General features: G+C 38.8%; 1 protein-coding gene across 5 annotated transcripts in view; it reads right to left on the bottom strand.

The window, feature by feature from the left end:
- Positions 1 to 25956, bottom strand: part of cadps2 (Ca++-dependent secretion activator 2) — a 142545-nt gene that overhangs the window by 60529 nt on the left and 56060 nt on the right. For 4 of the 5 annotated variants that reach the window (XM_063480896.1, XM_063480897.1, XM_063480899.1 and 1 more), the window contains exons 13-14: positions 14256 to 14443; positions 4650 to 4751 (exon numbers count right to left, since the gene is read on the bottom strand). In XM_063480896.1, the coding sequence (XP_063336966.1) occupies positions 4650 to 4751; positions 14256 to 14443 (290 nt within the window). Of the gene's footprint in view, positions 1 to 4649; positions 4752 to 14255; positions 14445 to 25956 lie in introns of all 5 variants that reach the window. The other variant, XM_063480900.1, reaches the window with a different exon arrangement.

The raw sequence follows: 25956 nt of genomic DNA, 5'->3' as shown, positions 1-25956 counted from the left end.
AACTATGTCGCGATAGGGGTGTATAAAAAGCGCAAATATCCAAAGAAGCGTTCGTTTGGAATTCTAAGTTTTGCCTACAACTGTTGACTCATCTTCAAACAGGTCTCCAAGTACATGAATCCCCCTGTCCCGCCATTAATACTGTTATATAAAATAGGATTGAGCTTTACCACTGGACTTCTATTACGGACATCACAAGTGACCAGACTCCATGGGGAGTGTGGAGAACAACTCCACGAATTAATACATGATTCCTTTTAAAATACGCATGTAGCTAAGACCAAAAACAGCAGGCATGGCAAACCCAGTTGTACAACAGTATTTTAGGCATCCATGTCTGTATGTAATTGTAAAAGTCTAAGCCTCTGTTTAGGTTTTTTGCCATCCCGCATAAAATTAGAGATGGCCTTTTCTGTATCCTGAATTTTCTTCTTCGGCAAGTACAGAAGAAGCATCTGCAGAGAGTATAAAATACAAAAGAAAGTGGTAATTCATGCCATCGTTCAAGGTCTATTTTAACTGCATGCAATAAACTGGAAGAAAATTGAGCTTCCACAGGTCCACATGTTTGGTGATATTTTAGTTCCTAAATATGTAAATCCAGATACTGACCGAGTGAAGGGAATATTGTTCATTATCCCCCACATTTGGCCTGAGATTGACTAAAGTTTACCTTTCAACAGGTTATAGAGCCTAATTCGCTAAAGAGTGTTAGAGTAGCCACAATTGATAATCAAGAGGAGGACAAAAACAAAAGAATATCATGTGCATAAAGAGCAATTATATTCCCTGCTAATATACCCCTCATATCAGTACACGACCGAATTAGCAGAGCAAAAAGGAGAGGACTGAGTGGGCAACCCTGTCAGACCCCTCTTGCACTAGAAAAAAAAGGGTCAGAATGGCGACCATTTGTTATAACAACCGTTAATGATAGATGGTTAGAACACATTTAAAAAAATTCCCCCAAATCTCTCCAATAGATCAAACAGGTGGGGTCACTCGACCCTATCAAAGGCCTTTTTTAGCATCTAGAGAAACGGTTTCTGTTTCTCCTGAGTAGAAAACTGCACAATATTGAAAAGTCTTTATGTTGCTGGTAGTAGTAAATCCATGGGTCTGCAGAAGCCACATAGATCAGGGGTTTTATTCCTTTTCAAAATGACAGATATATTGGCAAGGTTTAAGATCTGAGGAAAGTGACCTCTATTAATGGAGAACATAAGTACATATCAGTGACAGGGCCTATAAGTATGTTACTAAATTTTTAAAATAAAATTCTGGACCACAATCATCTGGTCTTGGAGCTTTCCCTCCCTTGAGAGATTGAATGGGGTCTGAGACTTCTTCTTTGCTAAGTGGCCTGCATAAATCTTCTCTTCCTGCCTCACAGAGCAATGCAAACTTTATTTTATCAAGGAATTTGGCTCTGTCCTCAACAGAAGACAAACATTCTGAACTGTGAAGATCTCTATAAAATAATTTTATTATTTTATTTATTTCATCAGACTGAAAATGTCTAAACCCTCTGACTACAAGAAACTAAATAACATTTTGCTTAATTTTGCCTTGAGCAAGATGTTCAAGTAACCGGCCTGGTTTGTTGCCCAACTCAAATAATCTATGTTTAGAAGAAATGTGTGTGTATCTGCTTTCCTAGCTAACAACTGGTTTAATGCAGTAGTACAGCATCCAGCTGTTTTGTAGCAAACCTGTGCAGGATGACTTAAATTGAGTCTCTAAATCATCTTAAGCCCATCTCTTTTCCGAGTGAAGGTATAGTAAATGATGGCACCACGTAGGTGTGCCTTAGCAGATTCCCATAAGGTGGACGGGCTTATATCTGCAGTTTTAATCTTAGTAATAAAAAGCTGATAATTTGTGGTAATGTATTCAATAACATTATGATTACTTAGTAAGTTAGGGTTGAGTGGCTAAAGTATACAGCTTCGGTCTCTGTAAGCAGGGGAAATAATGAAGCTGATGGGAGAGTAGTCAGACATTTATGGAGGGGGACAGACAAGTTGTAAAGAGATTCACACATTTTCTAATTTTTCTTGGAGGGAAACATCAATGCTCAGATCAAATGCATAGTTAATGTCAGTGAGGAAAGTGTTGCTAACTGTGAAAGTAGTTGCAGGTATGTGGACCATAAATAAATCCAAAGATTACACACTCACTGTACAGATAGCCAGATAAAAGTACATACAGGCCCTCCTTAATAGTTATGTCATGAAATTAGTAATCACACACACAAGAACTGGTGCATAGCACACATGCAGTGTAAAAAAGCTAACACAGAAAACAAGACTGTCCCTAATAACCCACCCCACAACCACAAACTCCAGCATTGAACAGCCCCACAAGACCCCACAAGAACAGAAACAAATAAACACAGAATGGAATTATGACCTCTTGAGCAAGTGAAGCCAAGATCCATCCCTCCACCATAAAGAGAGAACCATATACCGCCAGCAGGGGTATCCCACTCATGATGTTAGTTCCCCACACACTCCCACACCCTGGCCAATTGGCAGTGTCAATGAATGCAAACCACAGTAAGTCAAGAATTATTTGAGAATACAAAAAAAAGCAACAAAGAAAAAAAGGAGGAGACAAAGAGAAAAACAAAAATGATAAAATTCTTAAAATACTAATGTGTTAGTATGGTCCAACACTGCTTACTCATTTTGTAATGCAGTGCATCTCCAAAGGTGAAGCAAAAAAAAAATCGGCATAGCCTGTTCTGATCTCCTTATCACAAACAACTGCAACTGAGTTTCACTCAGAACACTGAAATATTTACGGATACTGTATTTCCTCTCTTTATAGGGTGCTCACGCGCCCCGTTAAATTGCCGTCTGGCCCCTCACCTGCGTCAAAAAATCTTGGCAATGTAAATCTTGCTTCCTTGAAATGACAGGTCGCCTTTCTCCCTGCCCGCTGACAGCATCCTGCTTTTGTCGCTGACGTTGTGCAGTTTGATGATAATAGATTGTTGTCGTTTTTCATCAGGGGGCCAAGGCTGAGCCCTGTCGATCGTAACAGTTCCTTATTTAGTTTCCAGGCCCAGCATCTTCCGAAGCCAGGTTTCAAAAAACTAGATTGCCTGTTTTCCTTCTGTGTCTCAAGTTCATTATCAAGTTCCGTGACTCTTCCCTCCAACGAGACTGTGCAGCATATATCATTTACAGTTTCTTGTTGGTACTGTTTTGAATTTATATCAGTGCAACTCAAAAAGCTGCTGGGTCAGCTTTTTGACTTGCACTGACATACCTACAACCATGAGAGAAAATGATGACAAACCTGCATTCATATACTAATGAATAAGGAGTATCAGTGTTTCAATGTGACTTACTACAGGAAGTGATTGTTACATGTGAAAAATTAATTTGTTCTCAAATGTGATTCATGTATCCAATGTCTGGTGAGTCATATAAAATCTTGTGAAAAAGTATTTCACCCTTACTGATTTCTTTTCTGTTTTATGTTGTATATTTGTCGAACTTACATATTTGAGATCTTCAAATTAATTTTAACATTAGGCAAATATTACCCGAATAAATACAAAATGCTAATTAATCATAGTTAATTAATGATTTAATGTAAGTTAACAATGATGAACCACATTTTTGGGGGGAAAGCTGACTTCAATTTCACAAGCCACACCCACCCTGAATACTGCTAGACATGCTAAATCAATAACTCACTTAAACAGAATCTGTCTGACAAAGTGAATTAGGCACAAAAAGATCTAAAAAAGCACTGCAATATGCCACAATCTAAATAAAAAGCTGAGGAATGAAGTCATTGACATCTATCAGTCTCAAATGCCATTCCTAAGACTTTGTGTTGCCAACAAACCACAGTGAAAGCCAATATCCATAAATGAACAACTTGGAAAAGTGGTGAACCTTCCCAAGAGTGGCCAACCTAACAAAACTACTCCAAAAGCACATTGATGACTCATCTAGCAGGCCACAAAAGGCACTAGAACAAATTTGCCTCAGTTCAAAGTTAGCATTCATGATTAACAATAATCAAAAAGAGAATGGGCAAAAATGGCATCCATGGTAGTCTTCCATGGCAAAAACCATTGCTGCTCAAAAAAGAACAAACAGGCTTGTCAAATCAGGCAAATACATTGTAAAACTGCCGTACCCTATCTTAGGTTAAAGTTTAACAAAGTAGTTTTGGCTCCTAGGCTTAACCAATGAGCAAGTGAAACTAGAAATATGCAACCATCCATTTACTGCCACTTATGCAGGAGTCCCAGTCCTCCCTCTGGCCTCTAGCTCTTCTGGGAGACACCGATGGGTACCTAAGCTAGCTGACAAACATAGTCTTGTCTCTATATCTCAGGTACCCTTTCAATAATGAAACTAATATTTAAACAAGTCGACAAAGTCTAAAATAAAAGATCAACACTGACTTTTGGCAGAAGGACAGAAATCTGAATTTTCTATGTAAATGTCATTGATCAGTTCATCCACACAGAAAGTTTTGATTACAATTTAAAATTCCATGACTTCCATGACAGAAATTTCACGACCACATAAGACTTGACACTTTCTAGTTTTAGCTGAAAAAAATAAATCTTCAGAAACAAATATACTTCTATTGGTCTACAATATGAAGGTGTTACATACCTAAAATGTGTGATCTGGTTCTCCAGCAGAGCAATGAGACGACTTCTGATTGCCTCAAACTGCACTTTTTCCTCCATGGTCACTGTGCCTATCCCATCTGGCCTGATGAGAACGAGAGAGAGAGGGGGGAAAAAAGAGACAGACTCACGTTTACATAATGGTGACAAATTACTGCTTCAAGGTGGGAAGCAGTTGGCGTTTTTAGCATGACCAACTAATAATGAATCATGGAGTCTAGATTTCATGTAAAAAGCTACGTTCAGAGTTCGCCACAGCTCTGCATGCTTGATTTGACATTTGAGTCTTATGTCTAATGCCCTTCCTGACACAATCTCAAAGGACCTATTACTTGCTAAGCAAATATGTAAACTACTACACTATACATTATAAAACTAAACTTGAAGCTTGAAAGCTAAGCTTGTTGTTTCCCTTCTACAATGTGGTTAGCATTGTGAAAGGGTTTATTTTAATGCGAATCAATATCTTTTCTTAAATATAAATTGGTACTTTTGGTGGCTAACCCTAGTAGTAAGTGAACCACACAGAATACTAAAAGAAGTCTCCTTAACTCAACTCAGCTTTATGCATACATGAAACTAAAGTGCTAAAGAGCTTCACAGGTTAAAAAAAAAAAAAAAAAAAGGCAATGAGGAAGAATAATTTTGCAAAATCTTACCAACATCAAGACAGTAAAATGTTCCCAAAGGTTCAAGATAGAAAAATAAAGCTGAAAATAAATAAAGTAAGCAAAATAAGTATCAGCATGACTAAGTTGTCTTCCATTTAAAAAAGACAACTATCCATCTATACTGTATAAATAAAGTAAATAAATGGTGTAATATTTCATGTGTTGTTGTGTTTCAAGGTTGTAGTTTACAAATAATAATAATAATGATAATAATATAAAATAATAATAAAATAATAATAAATATTGAGATCTTAATTCAAAACCTTAGAATTGAAAGTGGCAGTACTGTGTAAACTGTGGACTGTATATACTATACATAATTCTTAGTGTTCATTCTTCATCAAGACTCTCTTAACCTCCTAAGACCCGAACTCTTCCACGGCATGCATTTTTAATTTCTCTTTGATATTTGGGCATATTGGGGCCCAATGAATGTAAAAACAAAGAATTACCAAACTTTTTTTTTTTAACCTTATTTTTGTTTTTAAGAAAAATAAGAGCCACATATGAGAATATTCATTTAAAATTTTGATAGAACAGTGGCAGTATAATGTCCTCGTAAGTGGATATCAGGCCCATGTAAGGCAAAATTGAGTATTTTGGTCTAAATAACCCAAAATGTGATGTCCACATATGTGGACGCCAGATCCTAGGAGGTTAAAAAGCAAAAGATTTTTATAACTAAGAACTCTACACCAGCTAAATGTCTGAAACAACAAGAACTGAAATAAAAGCAAAATTCAACACCATAGAAAAGAATCAGGGTGCTTTTTCTCTCCTTGGCTTCTTTTTTCACTCTGGTTTGTTTCACAAACAAAAAACAACAAACTGATCAGTCAGCCAATTTTTCTACGATAACCTCAAAGTTAACCAATCAAACGCTCAGACTTGTCCTGCTCCTCACAATTCATCTGGCTGTCAGCAGGAGAGTTGACAAAAAATGTTTGGTGAATGCTTCATTAATGTTTTTAAAGCCTTCATTCTGGTCTTGCCTTGGTCTGAATAGCAGTTTGTTAAAAAAAAAAAAAAGGGAAAAATGCAATCAGGACCCAGAGCAAGCAGCCTTGACTTTCTGGGCTTTCTCTGTGCCTCTGAAAGAGAAAAGAACCCTCTCTAAACGGCACTTGTGGGCACCGGAGGGAAGAAGCACGGAGGTTGTCTGTTAATGAGTTGTTCTTATAAAAGCTTTCAGTGGTTTAGCCCATGACTGCTGCATGTTGAGTACCAACAACTCTGCTGAGCTCTTCATGGCACATCATGACTCTCCAAAGTTGAAAATAATAGCATGACAAGAAAGCAACAAAGTCTCAAAGAGAGAATTGTGGATACTGAATCATCAAGCATTAACCTCCTGTGAAGCATAAATGTGACAATAATAAATTTACTTTACTTTGCTTTACTCAGAAAAATGTTTTTCTACAGCAGAGTTGTGGAAAGGACACCAACGAACACAATGATGGAAGAAAACAAACTAAATGACATTTTTATTCTCTGATGTTCAATAGTGCCACCTGCTCTCTTGTAGAAAAAAATATGTTTAATTTAAAAAAAGGAAAGAAAATTTAATTCAGTATATAACATGAATAATATAAACATAAACATTTCATATAATATAAAATACGCACTTTTAAATTAATAAAGATGTCAGTAATTACTTATAAGGGGTTCAAATTAAACACATTTAAAAAGATTTTTTTTAAACTAAAAAAATTACATAAATTAATTAAATAACTTTTTTCTTTTAAAGCAAAGACATGCAAAGTTAACTAAAATCAGATTCAGTGTTATTCACAGCCCGGGGAAGGTGGAGGTTGCAGAGGTGGTGGTGGATAACAACAGGACGTTGTCATGTATTGTGCGAGAACATCAGCGCCACTCTTCAGCTCCACTCAACTCAATTCAATCAGTAATGAGAAGCAGCTTTCTTTGCACAACAGCACTTGTTAGCACAACTTGTAAACCCTGTTGTTCCCCAAATCTTTCAATTCATCACAACTCCCCCACCGCACTGCTCACAACCTTATTTAACAAGCACCAGTTAATCCTGAGGGAACAGAAAGCAGAGCCATTGTGAGGGGGGCGTGTGTGTTCACTCATGTAAAAATTTGCTTTCATGCTGAAGAAGCCAAGGGTCTCATTGCACAAATGAAGATGTGAAGACTGTGATGGGAGCAAGATGCATGATAGAGGGACTGCCTGAGGCTCCAAGCCCCCACAGTTATTGCCAGCTGTTCTGTAATCTGAGTTGTTCATCTTGCTCAAACAATCAATCTGCATCCCAGAGTAAGATGACAGAAAATAAAAATGGCTGAAGAGTTTTGCAGCTCTTGTCTTTTTTGTAACAAGGAAGGTTTCATATGAATAGGTTGAAGGTCAGGGATTATGGTTTTTTTATGTTGAGTTGCTGTTTTTAACATATTAGACATCTATCTTGGTGCACAATTTGTCATATTTGACAATAATACACAAAATCTCAGGAGCTGAGCAACAAATCTCAGCACACAGATACATTTTAGGTTCCTAAAGGTTCTTATTTAGATATTATGTTGTCTTCATACTGCCAAAAAGGCAAAACAGCCTCTACTATTCTCCATCTGATGTAGCTCAGGAGGTAGAGAAGATCAGCTAACTGGAAGGTTGGTGGTTCGATGCTCGATGATATTTAGGCATACATTTCTGCATGCCTAAATATCCTCGGGTAAGACTATGAACCCTGAGTTGCTCGCGAATGCTCCCTTTTGAATAAATGTGTGTGAATATTAGCTAGCACTTAGGTGGAGAGAAAAGTGCTTGTATGAATGGATAAATGAGACATGTTGTACAAAGCACTTTGAGTGTTCACGTAGAGTAGAAAAGTGCTATGTAAGAAAGAGTCGATTTACCATTTATAAAAGCATCATATCTTTTTTATTTCACAATACTAACATCTAATTTACAAAAGTTGAATTATGCATGTTAGTTTGCCTGGAAACCAACTTACAATTAGTGGTTTACAGGCAATATTTTACAGGCCAGGGCAGGTAAATTATTGTTTACATGTCTATATACACTACCAGTCAAAGGTTTTAGAACACCCCAATTTTTCCAGTTATTTATTGCAGTTCAAGTCGAGCAAGTCCAATAAATAGTTTAAAATGGTACAAAAGTAAGTGGTGAACTGCCAGAGGTAAAAAAAAAAAAAAAAAAAGGTAAGGTTACTCAAAACTGAAAAATATTGTGCATTTCAGAATTATACAAAAAAAAAAAAAAAAGCAACACAAAATGGGTTAACAGTTTAAATCTGTTCTGCACCAATAGAGGTTGATCAAGCCTTGAAAGCTGGTGCTACTAATTCCTACAGGTGTTCCAACTTTTCGGGACTACTTACAACCCCCTCTGTCTGCATAAAAGCAGTGTTGGAACACACTGTGGTACCATACCCATCAGTGAGCATCAGCTGAACAGCATTGTGCTGCAGAAAGTAGTGTGTTGCTATAAAAATGGCGAGAAAAAGGCAATTAACAATGGAAGAGAGACAGACCATTAAAACACTTAAAAATGTAGTTCTTTCCTATAGAGAAACTGCAAAGAAAGTCAAGGTGTCAGTGATTCCAGTTTCCTTCACCATCAAAAGGCACTCAGAAACTGGGGCAAACTCTGACAGGAAAAGGTCTGGCAGACCCAAAGCCACAACTGAACCAGAGGACAAGTTTCTGTGTGATACGCAGCTCACAGGACAACAGTGTCAAGCACAGCTTAATAGTGGTGGTAGTAAGCAAGTGTTAGTTTCAACTGTGAAAGGAAGACTTCGAGCTGCAGGTTTGACAGGACGAGTTGCAGCAATAAAGGCATTGCTAAGATGTCAGAATAAGACAAAGACGCTTGCCTGGGCCACAAAACACCATCATTGGACTACTGAAGTCTGGAAGAAAGTATTATGAAAAAACAGGCTGCATGTGAATTGATGCATGTGTGCTACTGATAACAATGAATTACATAGTAAAGCATAAAATTATTTAAATCAAACTAATTTTTCAGCATCACACACAGGATGTTTCTAATTTAAGAGGAAAAAAGTCAGTTAACGAGCACACTGAAGGGTATAACCTGGTTACAAATGACAAGATTCCTTACATTGCCTTGGTCTCTGTGATTATATACAGAGGCCAAGGCAATGCCATCCAGAGTAGGTACCTGCTTAGAAACCATGTTTCTAAGATTTTTAGAAACAAGTTTTGTCTGAATTCAGAAAAAGGAAATCAGAGGTCATCAGACCTTTAGTATTACTTCCAGCAGAGAACCTCATGGAAAAGGAAAACTATAAATCTCCGTGTGTAAAGAAAACTCCCCGCATGAGAACTCTTTAGAGGAATTACTTTAGGTAGGAAAGACCCTCAAAACTAACTCCTGTAAGTATCAGCAGTTACTCAAGTTGCTGTTCTTAATGATATCTGTGTCCTGAGCCACAGCGGTACACATAAATGGGGTAGGTTGCGTCAGGAAGGCCATCTGGTGTAAAATCTTTGCCAAATCAAACATGCGGCTCATCAAGAATGAAATTTTGTTACTGGATCAGTCAGGCACAAGTTAACAACTATTCAATTCTTTCCATTCTGGTTGCTTCCAGTAAAAATCTTCAACATCTTCAGCTCTGCTACTTCCAAGTCAGCCTCCCGTCTTTTTGTTAGTGCCACCGTCTCCAAATCATAAATCATGGCATGTTTCACTATTATTTTATCAACCTTCCCTTTCACTGCTATCCTTCTGTCAAAGATCACCTCTAATATATGGCTCCAATCACTGTCTACACTACTCTACACTAGGCACCCTGCCTACACTCTCTTCTTCACCTCTCTTGTGCACTATCCATTGCTTTGGATAATTGACCCCAGATACTTAAACTTGTCCACCTTCACTACCTCTACTTTCATCTTTACTTCACCTTCTCATTCACACATTTGTGTTGTTCTTCTCACTTTTAGGACTGTATAAAACAATCTGGTTAAAAAGTCCACCGGCCTTTCTCCTAAACATTTCCATACCTCCGAACCTGGACCAAGTGTCTTTCCACTCTACATCCTCTTGATTGCTGTACTCATTTCCTCCTTACTAATCCTCTGCACTTCCTGATTCTGTAATGTCCAGCCTGACATTTTTTGAAGGCCGCATTTGAAGATCGATTAAGCCACATCGAGGCAACGTAAGCTGTAAAATTCCAAATGTAGTCTAAACAGTCTAAACAAAGCGATCAAGGAATAACATTTCACAAGTTATGTTACATTAGTGACAATGGTGAAACAGGTCATATCGTTTAGGTTTTAAAGCTTTACTTTAAAACCTAAACAATATGAAAACTGACTTTAATATTTCAGAGTTTGTTGCAATTTTATGCATAATTAATATAATAATATTTCCTATTTTTCATTTACATGAATATCACTTTTAACGTCCTTGACTAAAGCAGTTTGCTACCAAAGTCTGTTTGGCAGTATGAAGCCAGTCAAGTGCTCCCATAACTGTCAAAACATTGCCTAATTCAAAACAACTCAGACAAAATAACTGATTTTTTTTCCAATCAATAAGGTTGAATGTGAACGCACCATGCCAGCAGATTTGTTGTCTGTGTGCACTTTCTGTAACATTTCCATGAAAACTTTACAACAAATAAAAAAAGCAAACACAAAAGCACAGAAAATCTCTTTTAAATGGGGTCTTTAGTGGTTACTAAAATCAATTCAGTGAGTTGGAAGCTGACATATTTTCTCTGATACTCACAAAGAGCTCATCAAGAGCTTTCAAATGATACGAGAAACTGATTTTTCCCAGCAAATGTCACTCAAACCCTCTGAATGAAATTACAGCTGAAAACAAATCAGACGGGGCACAGGTTGGCAAGAAGCCAAACTCAAAATGTGCCGAGCTGAGAGAAACACAACACAAAGCGGTGTTTGGTTTGGTAGCACTCAAGGCAGAGTGTGGAGTGACAGCTTGTCGGGGCTTAGATGTATTGTTGCTGCTAAATGAAGCAAGCGCAATGGAGGCGAGGCTGCTGTCAATGCTTCTCCGGGGTTGGGGATGGTGATGGGGAGATGTATCTCTGTAGACTTAAGTTTGTGTGTTTGCTTTCAGTTTGGCTCAAGTGAAAACAATAAGTACTACATCTGCCTGCGGGATCCAGCTAACCCTCTGGCTCTTTAGTGATGATGTCAGTTGACAACAGTTGTCATGAGTCGAGCTTGCTGAGCGGCATGGCAGAGCACTGGGTGTAGATGCCACTTCACCTTACATTTGTAGAAAGGAGATGAGGCCGAGTGGCATGTGATTCTGTTTGTCACCTACCTCCTCCCCCATTTACGTCTGTGTAGATGGAGAGGATTGTTGTTTAAAGGGTTGGGGGAGGTAAAAGCTGCTGTCACATCCTGTGTTGCTGCGGTGTAGATGGCTCTGAGAAGAAGAGATGTCAACTGACAGGTGACTCCCGCTGGCTCTGATAATGCTCCTTTAAACTCGATCCTGATTCAAATCCATCTCATCAAACTTACGCAAACCTTCAAACAAGTCATCTCAGAGTTCCTTTTGAAGCCGGCTAAAGTTTGACTGTTTTATCAAACACACAGCACAAGTTATTGATTTAAAGGTCAGACACAATTGATTATGTTTTATTTTACAAAATTTGTGTAGTGTAGTGTCACTTTGGCTCCCATTATCATAAGGGACAGAGCCTGTAAATAAACACTTCCACGAAGAACTTAGCTACAACTGGCAGGATTAGAGATGCTGTAGCTTAGACACTTGCTTCTTTGCTTTTTTGATGCAGGAAACCGCTTTATTCCAAAGATGCAACCATTAGCCCCACAATGTTCACCAGATTTAGATGGATCCAATCTGATTCTGTCATAGCAGACAAGGTACATCTTCCTGACACTGCATATCAGGAAGATGTTTGCACTGTTATTTTTGTAAATTGTGAAACGTGCAATATTTGCTCACATCTCTTAAGACTAAAAGGTTATTATAAAGGCATTAACATATAACTGAACACTACTGTTTAATCCTGTAAGCTATAATACTGTTTTATAGTTTCTTCACAAAGGCTGCAAAGCAGGAAAATTAAACCTTACAAAATTGCTTTGTTGTTTTTCATTACTTAAAAAATAAAACACAGTCATAGAGAGTGTCATTTAAGCCACTAAAATAGAGACATAAGCTGCAAACATGTTTTCAATTTGCCATAAAAATGAAAAAAGCCACTAAAACAATAAAATGATAAAACGATAAGACATGAGAAAATAACTTTTAGTTTGGAATTAAATTGTGAGAAGAAAGTAGGTTAATGGCAGACCCTTCAGAATAAATTATCATTCATAAAGGAGAGAAAAACTAGCTGTTAACAAGAACTGTTAAATCACAACTGAGGTGGAGCTACTATACAAAAATGAAACAAGGAAAAGTATATAAAGAGTGTTCTGGAAGTAAAGCTGAAGGTGTGATGTTGACTGTTGTCAGTGCATTAGCCCCACAAGTGGGATTAGTGGCAGAAAGTATTCCTGGTGGAAAGAGTGATGATTGGACAGACTTCAGTGGACATGTAGGTGAAGCGAACACAGGTGATGATTAGGTCTTGGGTTGGTATGGTGTTAAGGTGAGGAATGTGGAGGCAGATGAATTTTGCGAAAGAACAGAAACGGCTGTGGTAGTGAGGGAAACTGCCAAGAAGATATGTAGTGTAAGCTGTGGAAGGAGGATAGAAGACAAAGCAAAGCGGGTGGGATAGTCGAAGAGATGAAGAAAGTAGACAAGCTGTTTATTGAGTTGAACATAAGGTTGAACATAAAGAAAGGAGTAAAGATGGAAGTGTACTAACAAGAGAAGAGACTGTGCTGAGAAGATGGAAGGAGTATTTTGATGGGGGAGATGAATGAAGAGAATAAGAGAGAGAGAGCAGGATGGATGGAGAAAAAACGGTGACTCACGAGGCGAAGAGGGTAAGTAAGGTGAAAGTAAGGGCAGCTATGAAGAGAATGAAAAGTGGAAAACCACTGAGAATATTCATGAATGCAATTAAGTAGGACTGAACTGAATGCTAGGGTGAGATGGAGGCAGCTGATCCACTGTGGTGAACCCTAAAAGGACTAGGTGAAAGAACAAGAAGAAAGATTAGTGCAAAGCAAAAGAGTACGATTGCTTTAAGAAGTCATGAAATATGTATTTATATAGTTTTTCAGAGATAAGAGTCACAAAATGCCTTACAAAAGCTAATATAGAAAGGTATAATTAAACGGGAATACATTTTTTATAATTAGGAAATTAAAAAGGAAAAGAAGCAGAAATAAAGCCAATATAAAAAATAAAAGAATAAGGGATAAATACAGAAACATGAATAAAAATGACCAAAACTGAGGTGCCTTTAACAATACTTAGAGGAAAAAACAGCAGCGTCTGTGATTTTAGCAAACAATTAAGAGGGAAAAAAAAGGATTTTTGTTTATATTCAACTACTGAAGCTCTCAAACAGCCATAAGGAATTGTGACTCTGGTTCATCAGGAGCAAAGATAAACATTGTGATATCATAAAACACACACACAAAAGTTCACAAAGGGTGTTAGGGGTGGGGTGGATGTGCAGCTCCAGTTTGCTACCAACACATAGTGCTGGCATTGGTATACTTTAATCCCTGCAGTCCCAAAACCTAACATCTTAGCAAGCACCAGACTGCTTTATATGGAATTATCTATTCCATATAAATATTTGACATATCTGAAATTCCCAAATGGAAATCTTGAAGAACTGTAAGCTAAAATGCATGTTAGAGATTTGATTTTAAAGTTAACATCTATGTTAACCGTCTATGCTCTTATTTAGACCTTTTCATTCTGTAGAAATGAGACAAAGATCTCCATGCCTGTGGAGTGCAGTTACTCTAATGATTCCTAACTACCTGTTTCCGTGGACGTGGGAGGCGCAGAAGGCATAGCTGTAGTGTAGCAGCATAGGGTCGACGAGAGCATTGTTCTCCGAATAATCCATCAGCTCCTTCAGGTAGCTCAGATGGCGGTGGCAGCCTCGAACACCATACCGAGCACAGTACTCATCCAGGACAAACACCTGACCAGGACTGAACCAGCCCTAAAGATAAAATACATGCACACCAGACAGATAAGTTAAAACAAACCAACAAAGACTGGCTAGACCTTAGTGATGTGTACGGGTTATTTAGACTAATTTTGCCTTCTTTTTTGGAGAACTTCCACAGATTAAACATTTTTTTCAAGCCACTCATCTTATCAAACTAAACACCCTCTAGATGCATAGTTTTAAATTATATCGAAGCGATTTTCAAAAACAATTCTTTGGGCAGTTGTGGTGTCTGATGATGACTCTGCTACTTCAGGTTTACCTGCAGCTTTTCACAAACCTGTCCATGCCTTACTAGCAGTGTAGAACAATGCATTAGTTTTATTTTTCCTCCTTGCACCTCCCTTTATAAAACTTTTAAATTAATCTATAGACTTTATTATCATTTCAGTGCTTTTCAATCGTAAAATAATAAATGTTAAATTTTTGTAAATATTCTTTGTTTAACAAACATATGAGTGCTGGGATCCTTATAGCCAAAATGCATGACTAATAAAAGATAATTTATGTGAATGATTTTATTGTTTTAAGAAAGATAAACCTAGGACTTGAGAGAAAACACAGTTTGTTCCAAAGTTTAGTCATGGCTGAACATCCTCTTCACAAATTCCTGTAACTGTGGGAGATGCAAAACAAAATGCCACAATTAGGCGCTACAAACTCAAAAATACTACAATTAAAAACCAGTCCAAAGGTTAACTCTTCTATTATTAATTCTCTGCTAGAATTTAAAAAGATAAAAAGCAGGAAAAAGGTGTGGAACAACTGGAACATCTTGAGATGTTCATTAGCTCAGTCATCTTGCACATAATCACTAAATTAGGCATGAAGCTTACAACAGTAATTAGGATTCCTAACAGAAGGAACATTAACAAATTAGCGCCTCTAGTGAGCTGACAGTCCCCACCCCCCCCCCCCCCCCCCCCCAACACACACACACACACGCACGCACGCACGCACACACACGCGCACACACACACAGCTCTTCACCAGGCAACAAGCAACTCGGGAGAGAAGACAACCAGGAGAGAAACAGTTTCACCTTCAACACAGGTTGCGTCTGTACTGGATTACCTGTCATTTGAAAGTCAAAAGAGTCCGTTTGTATAGCAAAATGACAGTGGGTAGATCAAATGTTTCTTTTAATAAAATAAAGTGATATTGTCTAAAATTCAAATACATGAAATTGTAAAGTGAAGGTTGTTCTTTTGTTTGATTGTGCTGCTGTGAAATAGTTTTTCTTCCAGCACAGCCACTTTAGGATACAAAATGTTACAGAAATGTCATGACTTTATACTTTGATTTCAAAGACTCTTTGAAAAACTAGGCGAGAGATCACTGGTTGAAATACACTGAATCTTTTGTGAATTAAGAATCATGGCATTCGTACCTTGATGATTCTGTAACTCACTTGGGAAGAATACTTTTTTCAATGTTCATTTAAAAAAAAAGGTTCCAGTCTGTGTAGAGTTTGCGTATTTGCATATTGTTGTGATTAAGCTGAAAGAGGCAAAGATTTATGCTGACATTCAGTGTTAAGACGTGACTGATATTGAAAGAAAAATCAAGTAAAATGAGAAAAGGCATAAATTAATGGTCTTTCCAAAGAAATTTTATATTGGGAACACCGATGGTGGACTGCTCTGCTAAACCCTGTTATATTCAAAGATAACACAGTCAAAAAGGTATGTATGGTAGTACACAAACTTCAACCGTTCCAGAACGTTTGGCCACCACATGCAGCCATTTATTTGTCAAGTCTCTGGAAAAGAGTTCAAAGAATACACAGTGTCTAAGTGGGTGCTTGGTCACTAAGGTTGAAGCCACTAGGCAGTACCTTCAACAAGGCCAAACAGAGTACTTTCAGGAGGGAAGCGCTGATCCAATTTGTCTGATCCATTCATTTCAGTTCTACATTTTTCCTGTTCATGTCACCATGCAACAGCAGCAGCTAAGTAGCATGAAGGATGCTTAAGGGTCAGCAGTTTGGATATACTACACCAACAGCTTCTACATGTTTTTATCTTATACCTGGTATGGAATTTAGAGTAGTGAGAATGAATATGAGGTAACCTCTCCTGCTAGGTGCTAGATGTGAGAATGGGCAACTTCGACTCCACTACTAATACTCACAGTGAGCCTCCTAAAAGTATTAGTTGAACCTAAATTTGAAAATTCACTATGAACACCATTCAATTCATAAACCACAAAAAATGATTTTTTTTTTACATCTTTCCAAAAGAAGATGCAAGAAATTATTTATGTTGACTCAAAAAAAAAATCTGCTTGAAAGATCATTTAAGGATTTGAAATGAAAACTACTTCCAGTTTTTTATTTAGAGTCTAAGTGACATGCTGTTTCTTGTCAGGTTTAACTGGACCTGGCAGAGCCCCCTCACCCCCAACCCACCCACCCAAACTCTCAGTTTGTTTGTCACTTCTTCAATTTCTTCATTTTTCTTTCCGTCTGTGGACTTGAGCTATTAATATCGCACCACGGAAGGAGAGAGAGAGGGTCTTGTCGGCAGGCGTTAAGCGACAAGATGTTCCTCTGTGACAAACAGATGGCACACTCCAGTCTTGGCACTAACAGCTCAATTAGCAGCTAACGAGCCGACTGCCTTGTTAGCTTCATCAGCCGTGGCTGCCTATCTCCATGTCAGAGCGCCAACGTCCGCCACCCCCTCTGAGGGATGACATGACCCATGAGGAGTCAAAGCAGTGTGGCAGCTCTGAAGTAGTGAACAGCTTGGCTTTTCATCACCTTACTACAGATGGAAAGCTGAGAGTAAAATGCTAAGGATTTTTTACCTCAGGGTCTTGCTGACTTCTTTTTGGCCAGTTAGGCCATTTTTTAGTCCAAGAATTCTTCTGACCCCACCAGACAAGAGTAGTCACTTCATCATGCAGATTTACATGGCATATGTAGAATTACATGCTCTACATATTCTTCATCAAAAATATCACTGTCTTTGTCTCACTGGGAATCCAAAACAAAGGCAAGACATGGCTGGTATTTAAGCACTACTGTTTAGTTTCTTTAACCTGTAGATATGCTTGTGTATGCCGTTCAACAGCAAAGTGAAGCTGAAATGACAGCAGCTCAGCCAAACAGTCCCAATAGAATGTCTACAAGAAAAAACAAGAAGAGTTTACACACTGAATTTATTAGTTTTAGTGATTCTTCTCACAATTATTGACATGTTACTTGAGGCCTGTACCACAAAGTTTGTTCAGCATACCCACGGTATCATTAGTCAATCTGGATTCACTTACCCTAACAGTGGCAAGCGGTCACATGAAGCTAGCTATCAACTCACTAAGTTTCCCCAGGGTTTCCCCTGTACATTCACATAAAAGGGGTGACGTTGGCAGAAATGACTAATCACAATTATGAATAAATGTACTGGCATTAGAGTGACTGATTTTACAAAGGAAGATGAAACTATACTATGGGGAAAAATCTGAAGAGGTTAAACAAGTAATACGACCATAGCAAGGTAACTGCCAGAGACCAAGCAGCTGAGTGTGAGAGGTAAAGAGAAAACCACTGTAGAGTAACATAGCATTAAAAGTTTGCACTTTAAGGGCTTTGGTCAGTAAGACTGGAAAACAGCTACTATATTAACAAAGTTTAGTCTATCTGAAGCCTGGAAAGAAAGCCAACAAAAATACAGACTGTAAGTTAACTGCCTTATCAATATCACAATGCTATCATTCAGACATCTGATAGATTTTAATCAAAGATTTCATTAAATTAATGTTTAAAGGACAGTTTTAGTTGTTATTCTCCCAGCTCCACGCTCAGTGGTGTTTAATAGTTTGACAGTAAAGAATAAATATAAACAGAACACAGGTTTAGTCTACGTGGAAGTTTGATACAAGGTCAGCATGTACAGTGTAGGTATACTGCTTTAAGATCATATATTATTGCTTACAGAACACTAAAATTGTTCCTGGGTGAGAGAGGACAAAGAGCAATTCTGACAGGAAAAAAACAAATAATAGTGGAAAAATTAAAAAATTCCACGTCTCCCTGCCTGAGACAGGATCACCTGGTGCCTTAACCAACTAGCTATAGTCAGGCTCACCACAGTGCACAGTCTGCAACCAGTTTCCTGGAGAGGTGTTGGACTTGCCCTAGGTGAGAGGGAGCAGGCAGGGGTAGATATACTTGTACGCTACATGCACACTGGGGTTTTCCTTGTTGGATCAGTGGGTTGCTTCCCAGCACCTCCGGGTCAGGAAATGGGTCCCTAATGTTGTTTGTGCCTATATGCGCAAGTACCCAGACTTCATAGAGTCACTGATGGAAAAATTTGGGTGAAGTTAGACATTCCACCGCATCTCTCGCGGTTTAAAAAGTGTCCGCTTCCTCACACATAATTAATGGCAGATTTAATGCAGCATTAACTCAAGCTGGATTTCTGAGAGGACTGAAAATTATAAGAGTATTTTGGGCCAATGTTCACAAACTGCCTGTAATATTGTTTCCTGTTTTTACTTGATATCTCAGTTTGTGTGCTATCAGTGACACAGCTGATATCCACAAAATAAAATAAAAGTTTAATTTTAAATCTAAAAAAAAGCAAAGCTACATCTTTATGTGTTGAAATCAAATGATGGCATCTGGCTGTCAGGATCTGGGCAGACTGTGTGTGTCTTTGTGTCTTCTGCTGCAGGTGATTTGGTGTGCAGACACCCTGGGGTCTGAGTACTAATTTCTGGAAATCACTTAGGGGAGCGTTTTTCCACACACACATAAAGAAAGAGTTAGCTTCTAGGGGAGAAGCCAAAGATCTTGAGGCATTAATTGCTCAGTAACAAAGCTTTCTCAAATTTGGTCACTTTTATAGCAAGAACGAATCCAGACCTGGGCGCAGGCCCCCCGCCCCCCACCTCCAGTGGGCTGTATGTTCTCTTGTCTAACCGTGCCAATTTTGGCTGGCACCCTAGAACAGGTCAGATAATGTTGCTCCTGAAGCATTCATGTTGACGGCCAACTTTGGAGTATGTCCTGTGGCGGCTTTAGTTCAGGTGGTAGAGCAGGTCACCTACTAATCGGAAAGTTGGCGGTTTGTGATCCCCATCTTCTCTAGTCTGCATGCCAAATATCCTTGGGCAAGATATTAACCCCAACTTCCTTTTTGATGGCTGTAATTCACACACTATGAATGTTAGATAGAAAGCACTTACATAGAACGAGGACAGAAAAAAAGTGCTTGTGTCAATGGGTGAATGAGGCAAGCTGTGTAAAGCGCTTTGAGTGCTCAGAGTAGTAAAGCTATATGTAAGAACCAGTCCATTTAAGATTTTTCCATTATGTGCAAGCAGTAAGTCAGGAACACAACCATCTGCCAGTTAGCTCAAGTCATCCTTGGTCCCAGATTAACCAAAGCTGTACATTTCATGCCACTACCCAAGCTACCCTCAGCATCGTAAACAGCTAAAAGGTTAACCAATCATGTGTTCAGTTTCTATGGCATCCCTAGTGAAAATTTTGGTATTGTGATTTTTTTTTTCAAGCAGTCAGGTTACAAAGTATTCTAAATTATTCTTAATGAGGAATTAGTCAAAAAATTTACATGTGCAGTACTCCATACAGTTTACATCCTTTTAGAGAAATATTATGCAGAATTAACATTCACTTTAGTTCAGTTCAAGTCAGTTCAACTCAAATCACAAAAACGATTGCCCTAAGAATCATATGACCCCCTATGAGCAAGTGCTTTCGTGACAGTGGGAAGGAAAAAGATCCTTTTAACAGGAATAAACCTCCAGCACAACCAGGCTCAGGGAGGGATGGCCATCTGCCACAATAAGTTGGGAGATACAGAAGGAAGTCAGGACAAAGACATGATGTGGAAGAGAGCCACTGATTAATAATAACAAATGATTAAATGCAGAATAGTGTATAAACCCACTTTCTGGAAATAAAAGATTGACATAACCACTATCACCTACACATTACAAATCCTTATGATAATATTTTTGATGCTGACATTTTTTGTTTTGTTTTTTATAACCAAAAGTGAACACTTCAAGACTTGAGGGTAGAATTCTAAGTTACCAGCTAATGCTAACTAGCTTTGGTAGCAAGCTATATTCATAAACTTTACAGGGTACAGTGCACAGAGACACATACCTGATTGGTAAATGGACTGGTTCTTATATGGCACTTTTCTACTTTAACTGAGCACTGAAAGTGGTTTTATACATCTTCCCTCATTCAGCCATTCTCACAAGAATTTTTTCCAGGCTTTTCTTATGTAAGTGTTTTCAATCTAACATTCACACACATTCATAATTCATTTGTTTGCAACTACAAGCAGAACTGAATCTGACTTTTTCGCCTCAGTTGAGGCTCCCTCTTCCCAGTTTCACTTTTGCCAAGCTTGCCACATCCTTAATAAAAATAATCTGACTATCTCCAGGTCTGCCTTCTGGGTCCAACTTTAACTCCACCATGACATTATCAATTTGTTAGTCAAAGAGAATGAGCTGGAAAGAATATGCAACAGATCCGGGTTATTAAAATAAATGGAAATGTACTAACAAGTGAAAAGAATATGTTGAAAAGTTGGAAGGAGTACTTTTAACAAGGTTATGAAATAAACAGAGAGAGAAAAGAGAGAAAAGAACCAATCGAAAACAGTAAATCATGAAGTGCAGAGGATTAGTAAATAGGAAATGAGGGCAGCTGTGAAGCGAATGAAATTGGAAGGTAGTTAGTCCAGATGACATACCCATGGAGCAGATAAGCAAAGACAAACCTTCCATCAAAGACCAGAGGTTTATCCAAAATGCTCATGCGCCTGAAAGGAGAAGTCTCAGAAAAATCCACCTGTAATAAGTTGAGCCCTGTTCTGTGAAGATTGCAGGAAAGAAAAACCAGATTGCTGCAGATAAGATCATGTCATAATCTCATGCAGAAATGACAGTCCTTTTAGCAAACCATCATTAGATAGTATTAGTTGGGGATTATTTTCAGCCCCGGATTAATACACATTTGGTGATGTGAAATGAGTATTTAAAGTTAAGCAGGGTTGAGTGAAAGCAAACTACAGGGTGGGCCATTTATATGGATACACCGTAATAAAATGGGAATGGTTGGTGATATTAAAGTCCTGTTTGTGGCACATTAGTATATGTGAGGGGGCAAACTCCTCAAGATGGGTGGTGACCATGGTGGCCATTTAGAAGTCGGCCATCTTGGATACAACTTTTGTTTTTTCAATAGGAAGAGGGCCATGTGACACATCAAACTTATTGGTAAAGTCACAAGGAAAACAATGGTGTGATTGGTTTCAACGTAACTTTATTCTTTCATGAGTTATTTACAAGTTTCTGACCACTTATAAAATGTGTTCAATGTGCTGCCCATTGTGTTGGATTGTCAATGCAACCCTCTTCTCCCACTCTTCACACACACTGATAGCAACACCGCAGGAGAAATGCCAGCACAGGCATCCAGTATCCGTAGTTTCAGGTGCTGCACATCTCGTATCTTCACACCATAGACAATTGCCTTCAGATGACCCCAAAGATAAAAGTCTAAGGGGGTCAGATCGGGAGACCTTGGGGGCCATTCAACTGGCCCACGACGACCAATCCACTTTCCAGGAAAGTGTTCATCTAGGAATGCTCGGACCTGGCACCCATAATGTGGTGGTGCACCATCTTGCTGGAAAAACTCAGGGAACGTGCCAGCTTCAGTGCATAAAGAGGGAAACACATCATCATGTAGCAATTTCAAATATCCAGTGGCCTTGAGGTTTCCATTGATGAAGAATGGACCCACTATCGTTGTACCCCATATACCACACCAAACCATCACTTTTGTTGTTCCAAAAGTCTTGGAGGGATCCATCCAATGTGGGTTAGTGTCAGACCAATAGCGGTGGTTTTGTTTGTTAACTTCACCATTCACATAAAAGTTTGCCTCATCACTGAACAAAATCTTCTGCGTGAACTGAGGGTCCTGTTCCAATTTTTGTTTTGCCCATTCTGCAAATTCTGTGCGCCGATCTGGGTCATCCTCGTTGAGATGCTGCAGTAGCTGGAGTTTGTAAGGGTTCCATTTGTGAGTAGCTAATATCCGCCGAAGGGATGTTCAACTAATGCCACTCTCCAGTGACATGCGGCGAGTGCTACGCTGTGGGCTCTTGCTGAATGAAGCTAGGACAGCCACTGATGTTTCTTCATTAGTGACAGTTTTCTTGCGTCCACATTTCGGCAAATCCAACACTGAACCAGTTTCACGAAACTTAGCAAGCAGTTTGCTAACTGTAGCATGGGAGATGGGTGGTCTCGTACGGTGTCTTGCATTGAAATCTGCTGCAATGACCCGGTTACTGCGTTCACCAGATATCAACACAATTTCGATCCGCTCCTCACGTGTTAACCTCTTCGACATGTCAATGGCTGTGAACAAAGAGAAACTTGTAAATAACTCATGAAAGAATAAAGTTACATTGAAACCAAGCACACCATTGTTTTTCTTGTGACATTACCAATAAGTTTGATGTGTCACATGGCCCTCTTCCTATTGAAAAAACAAAAGTTGTATCCAAGATGGCCGACTTCTAAATGGCCACCATGGTCACCACCCATCTTGAGGAGTTTGCCCCCTCACATATACTAATGTGCCACAAACAGGACTTTAATATCACCAACCATTCCCATGTTATTACGGTGTATCCATATAAATGGACCCTGTAGAATGCCCATGTCCACAGTAATGAAGGAACAGATTACAGCCTCCTAGTTTTTGAACAAAGATGAAAGGTGTATGTAAAATATGGAACATCACGGGGACGGTCCTTAGCTCATGGCCTGGGAGCTTGAGGGTCTGGCACAGTATCTTAGCTGGAGCCACTTGCCTATTTTGGGAGTCACTGCCCCCAGCGCTCCCATCCTATTAATGTATCCCCTTGCGCTGATGGTTACTTACATAGTAGCATTCCAAAAGTGCCTCATTTTCATCTCTTGCCCACCGATGCCATCTTGTTCCGTTAGCACACTTCCCATCAGGGTGTCCTGGATCCTCAACACCTGACGTCAACCTTGTTAATCCAGGCAACATTTGAGTTGGTATGGCTTCATATTTATGTCTCTTGCTCATGTCTGAGGTAGGCTTGGCAGCAGTGCTTAGTGACATGCTTGTCTTCAAGGTGAACAGCCACAAGTAACAGTACCCTCATGGAGGAGGAGACTGTAGAAAGGTGCAATAAAGAAGTTGCCTAAGAAGTACAGCAAGCTGCTCATACTTCTAGCCTTGGAAACTGCCAAGCAAAGACTCACAGCCCTGGCCAGCCAGGGTCCGTCCTTACTGCCACAATACACAAAGGATGTTGAATATGGAGATGCCAGGGAAAAGGAAAAAACTAAAGAGAAGATTCATGAGTGAAGGAGGACATGCAGAGGACTGGTATAACAAAAGAGGGTGCTAAGCATTGGGTGAGATTGAGGCAGACGATTGGGATGACTGATTGAGGTGATCCTTCAAAGGAGCAGTTGAAAGAATAACTGAGAAGTACACAAAGAATTATATTAACTAGAACAGTGGTTCTCAAACACGTACCACTAGAGGGAGCCCGTCCAAAAACTTTTTTAAGATTAATTAATATACCATGTTCTGATTGAGGGATTTCTCAAAAGTTAAAATGTACAGCTCTGCTATCACTTCCGACATAAATGAAGACAGGAAACTAAAGTGATGTTGTAGGGTCACTGAAGTTGGACTAGCTGGTATATAATGATGTGCTACGTGGTGGCTAGCTACACAGCTTTGGTTAGTATATAATATATAATATAAATATAAATATATAATATAAACACATTAGCACAGTGAAGCTGGAGGATGAACGCTAACTTTGCCACTCGATAAAAGTTAACGCGAGGGTTCCCGATGGTTAAGGACAAATGCAATCGCATGTTGGGATGATGTAAATGAATCAAGCTTCAGTCAGGAGAACAACTGAGATAATCCATCCACAATACAAGGTTATTCATTAATATACTGCTGCATGGGATGGGCTTTAGTTACATTGTAAGGTTTTAAAAACTGAACTTTAAAATGAATAGTGGTAATAAAAACGAAGAGAGTCCGACAGTAATCACTGCCTCATTTTTAGGGGCTTACTGAGATTAAATAGAACAAGATACAAAGCATTAAAACATGTTAAAAACACAACAGCCTTGATAAACGCAGAGTAGCTTTGACCCGGAAGCAGGGTTCATACGTCCTCACTTAAAGACTGGATAATCTACCTGTTCTAAATGTTTTAATGCATTACAGTTTTTATTATCATTTTCACTGTCACATCCTGTTTATGACAGTTAAAATAAATAGCATTCATAAAAGAAATAAAATTGTCTCAAGTAAGCTGTATATGGTGCTAAATAGGCATATACTACTGTACTTTAATGTTGGTACTTCAAGAGCCACATATTTTATGAGGTGGTATTCATTGTAAAAAGTTTGAGAACCACTAGTACATCCCAAATTTAGCCTTCATTCACAGTAAGTAACAAGTTCATTAGTATCGCTCCACAGACAGTAATTTCCATCATTCGGAGACTAGAGAAGTCAGTTCAAGGAAATCTTCCAGTTTAGCTAATCTCACCAAGAATGTACATACAGTAACTACTACCATCAAACTTGCTCGAAAGAGATGGTTAAATGTTCAGTCTGAACTACATCTGAGTGTATGACTGGGTATAAACATTGTCAACTTTTATTTTTAAAGGGTCAGGAATAATTGAAAGTTTATTGGAGCACAGCGCTAAACAAGTGAAAATTTCACACAGTTAATAGGTACCAACTTCACCAAAAGGAATTTTTATTCTGCACTGTTACAAAGTGTTTGCTCAAAAGGAGTTATCAGGTTCTTTCTATAACATTGTAAAGCGCTCTGAGCTATCAATTCAATTCAGTTCAGTTTTTTTATGTTGCACCAAATCACAGCAGCAGTTGCCTCAAATTGTTTTATATTGTAAGGTAAAGACCCTACAATGATACAAAGAAAAACTCTCAACAATCATATGACCCCCTGTAAGCAAGTGCTTTGGTGACAGTGGGAAGTAAAAACTCCCTTTTAATAGGAAGAAACCTCTGGCAGAAATGGATTTAGGGAGGGGGCAACAATCTGCCATGACTGGCTGGGGGTGAGTGGAGGAAGACAGGACAAAGACATACTGTGGAAGAGAGCCAGAGATTATTAATAAAAATAATTAAATGCAGAGAGGTATATAAACACATAGTGAGTGAAAAAGGTGGCTGAAGAAGAAACACCGAATGCATCATGGGAATCCCCAAGCAGCCTAGACCTAACACAGCATAACAAAGGGAGGATTCAGGGTCACCTGGTCCAGCCCTAACTATATGCCTTATTAAAACGGAAAGTTTTAGGCCTAATATTAAAAGTAGAGCTAGTGTCAGTTTCCCAAAACCAAACTGGAAGCTGGTTCCACAGAAGAGGGGCCTGAAAACTGAAGGCTCT

This window comes from Pelmatolapia mariae, linkage group LG7 (assembly GCF_036321145.2).
Source record: "Pelmatolapia mariae isolate MD_Pm_ZW linkage group LG7, Pm_UMD_F_2, whole genome shotgun sequence".
In the NCBI taxonomy this organism is placed as follows: Eukaryota; Metazoa; Chordata; class Actinopteri; order Cichliformes; family Cichlidae; genus Pelmatolapia; species Pelmatolapia mariae.
This window is presented reverse-complemented; position numbering and strand designations above follow the sequence as displayed.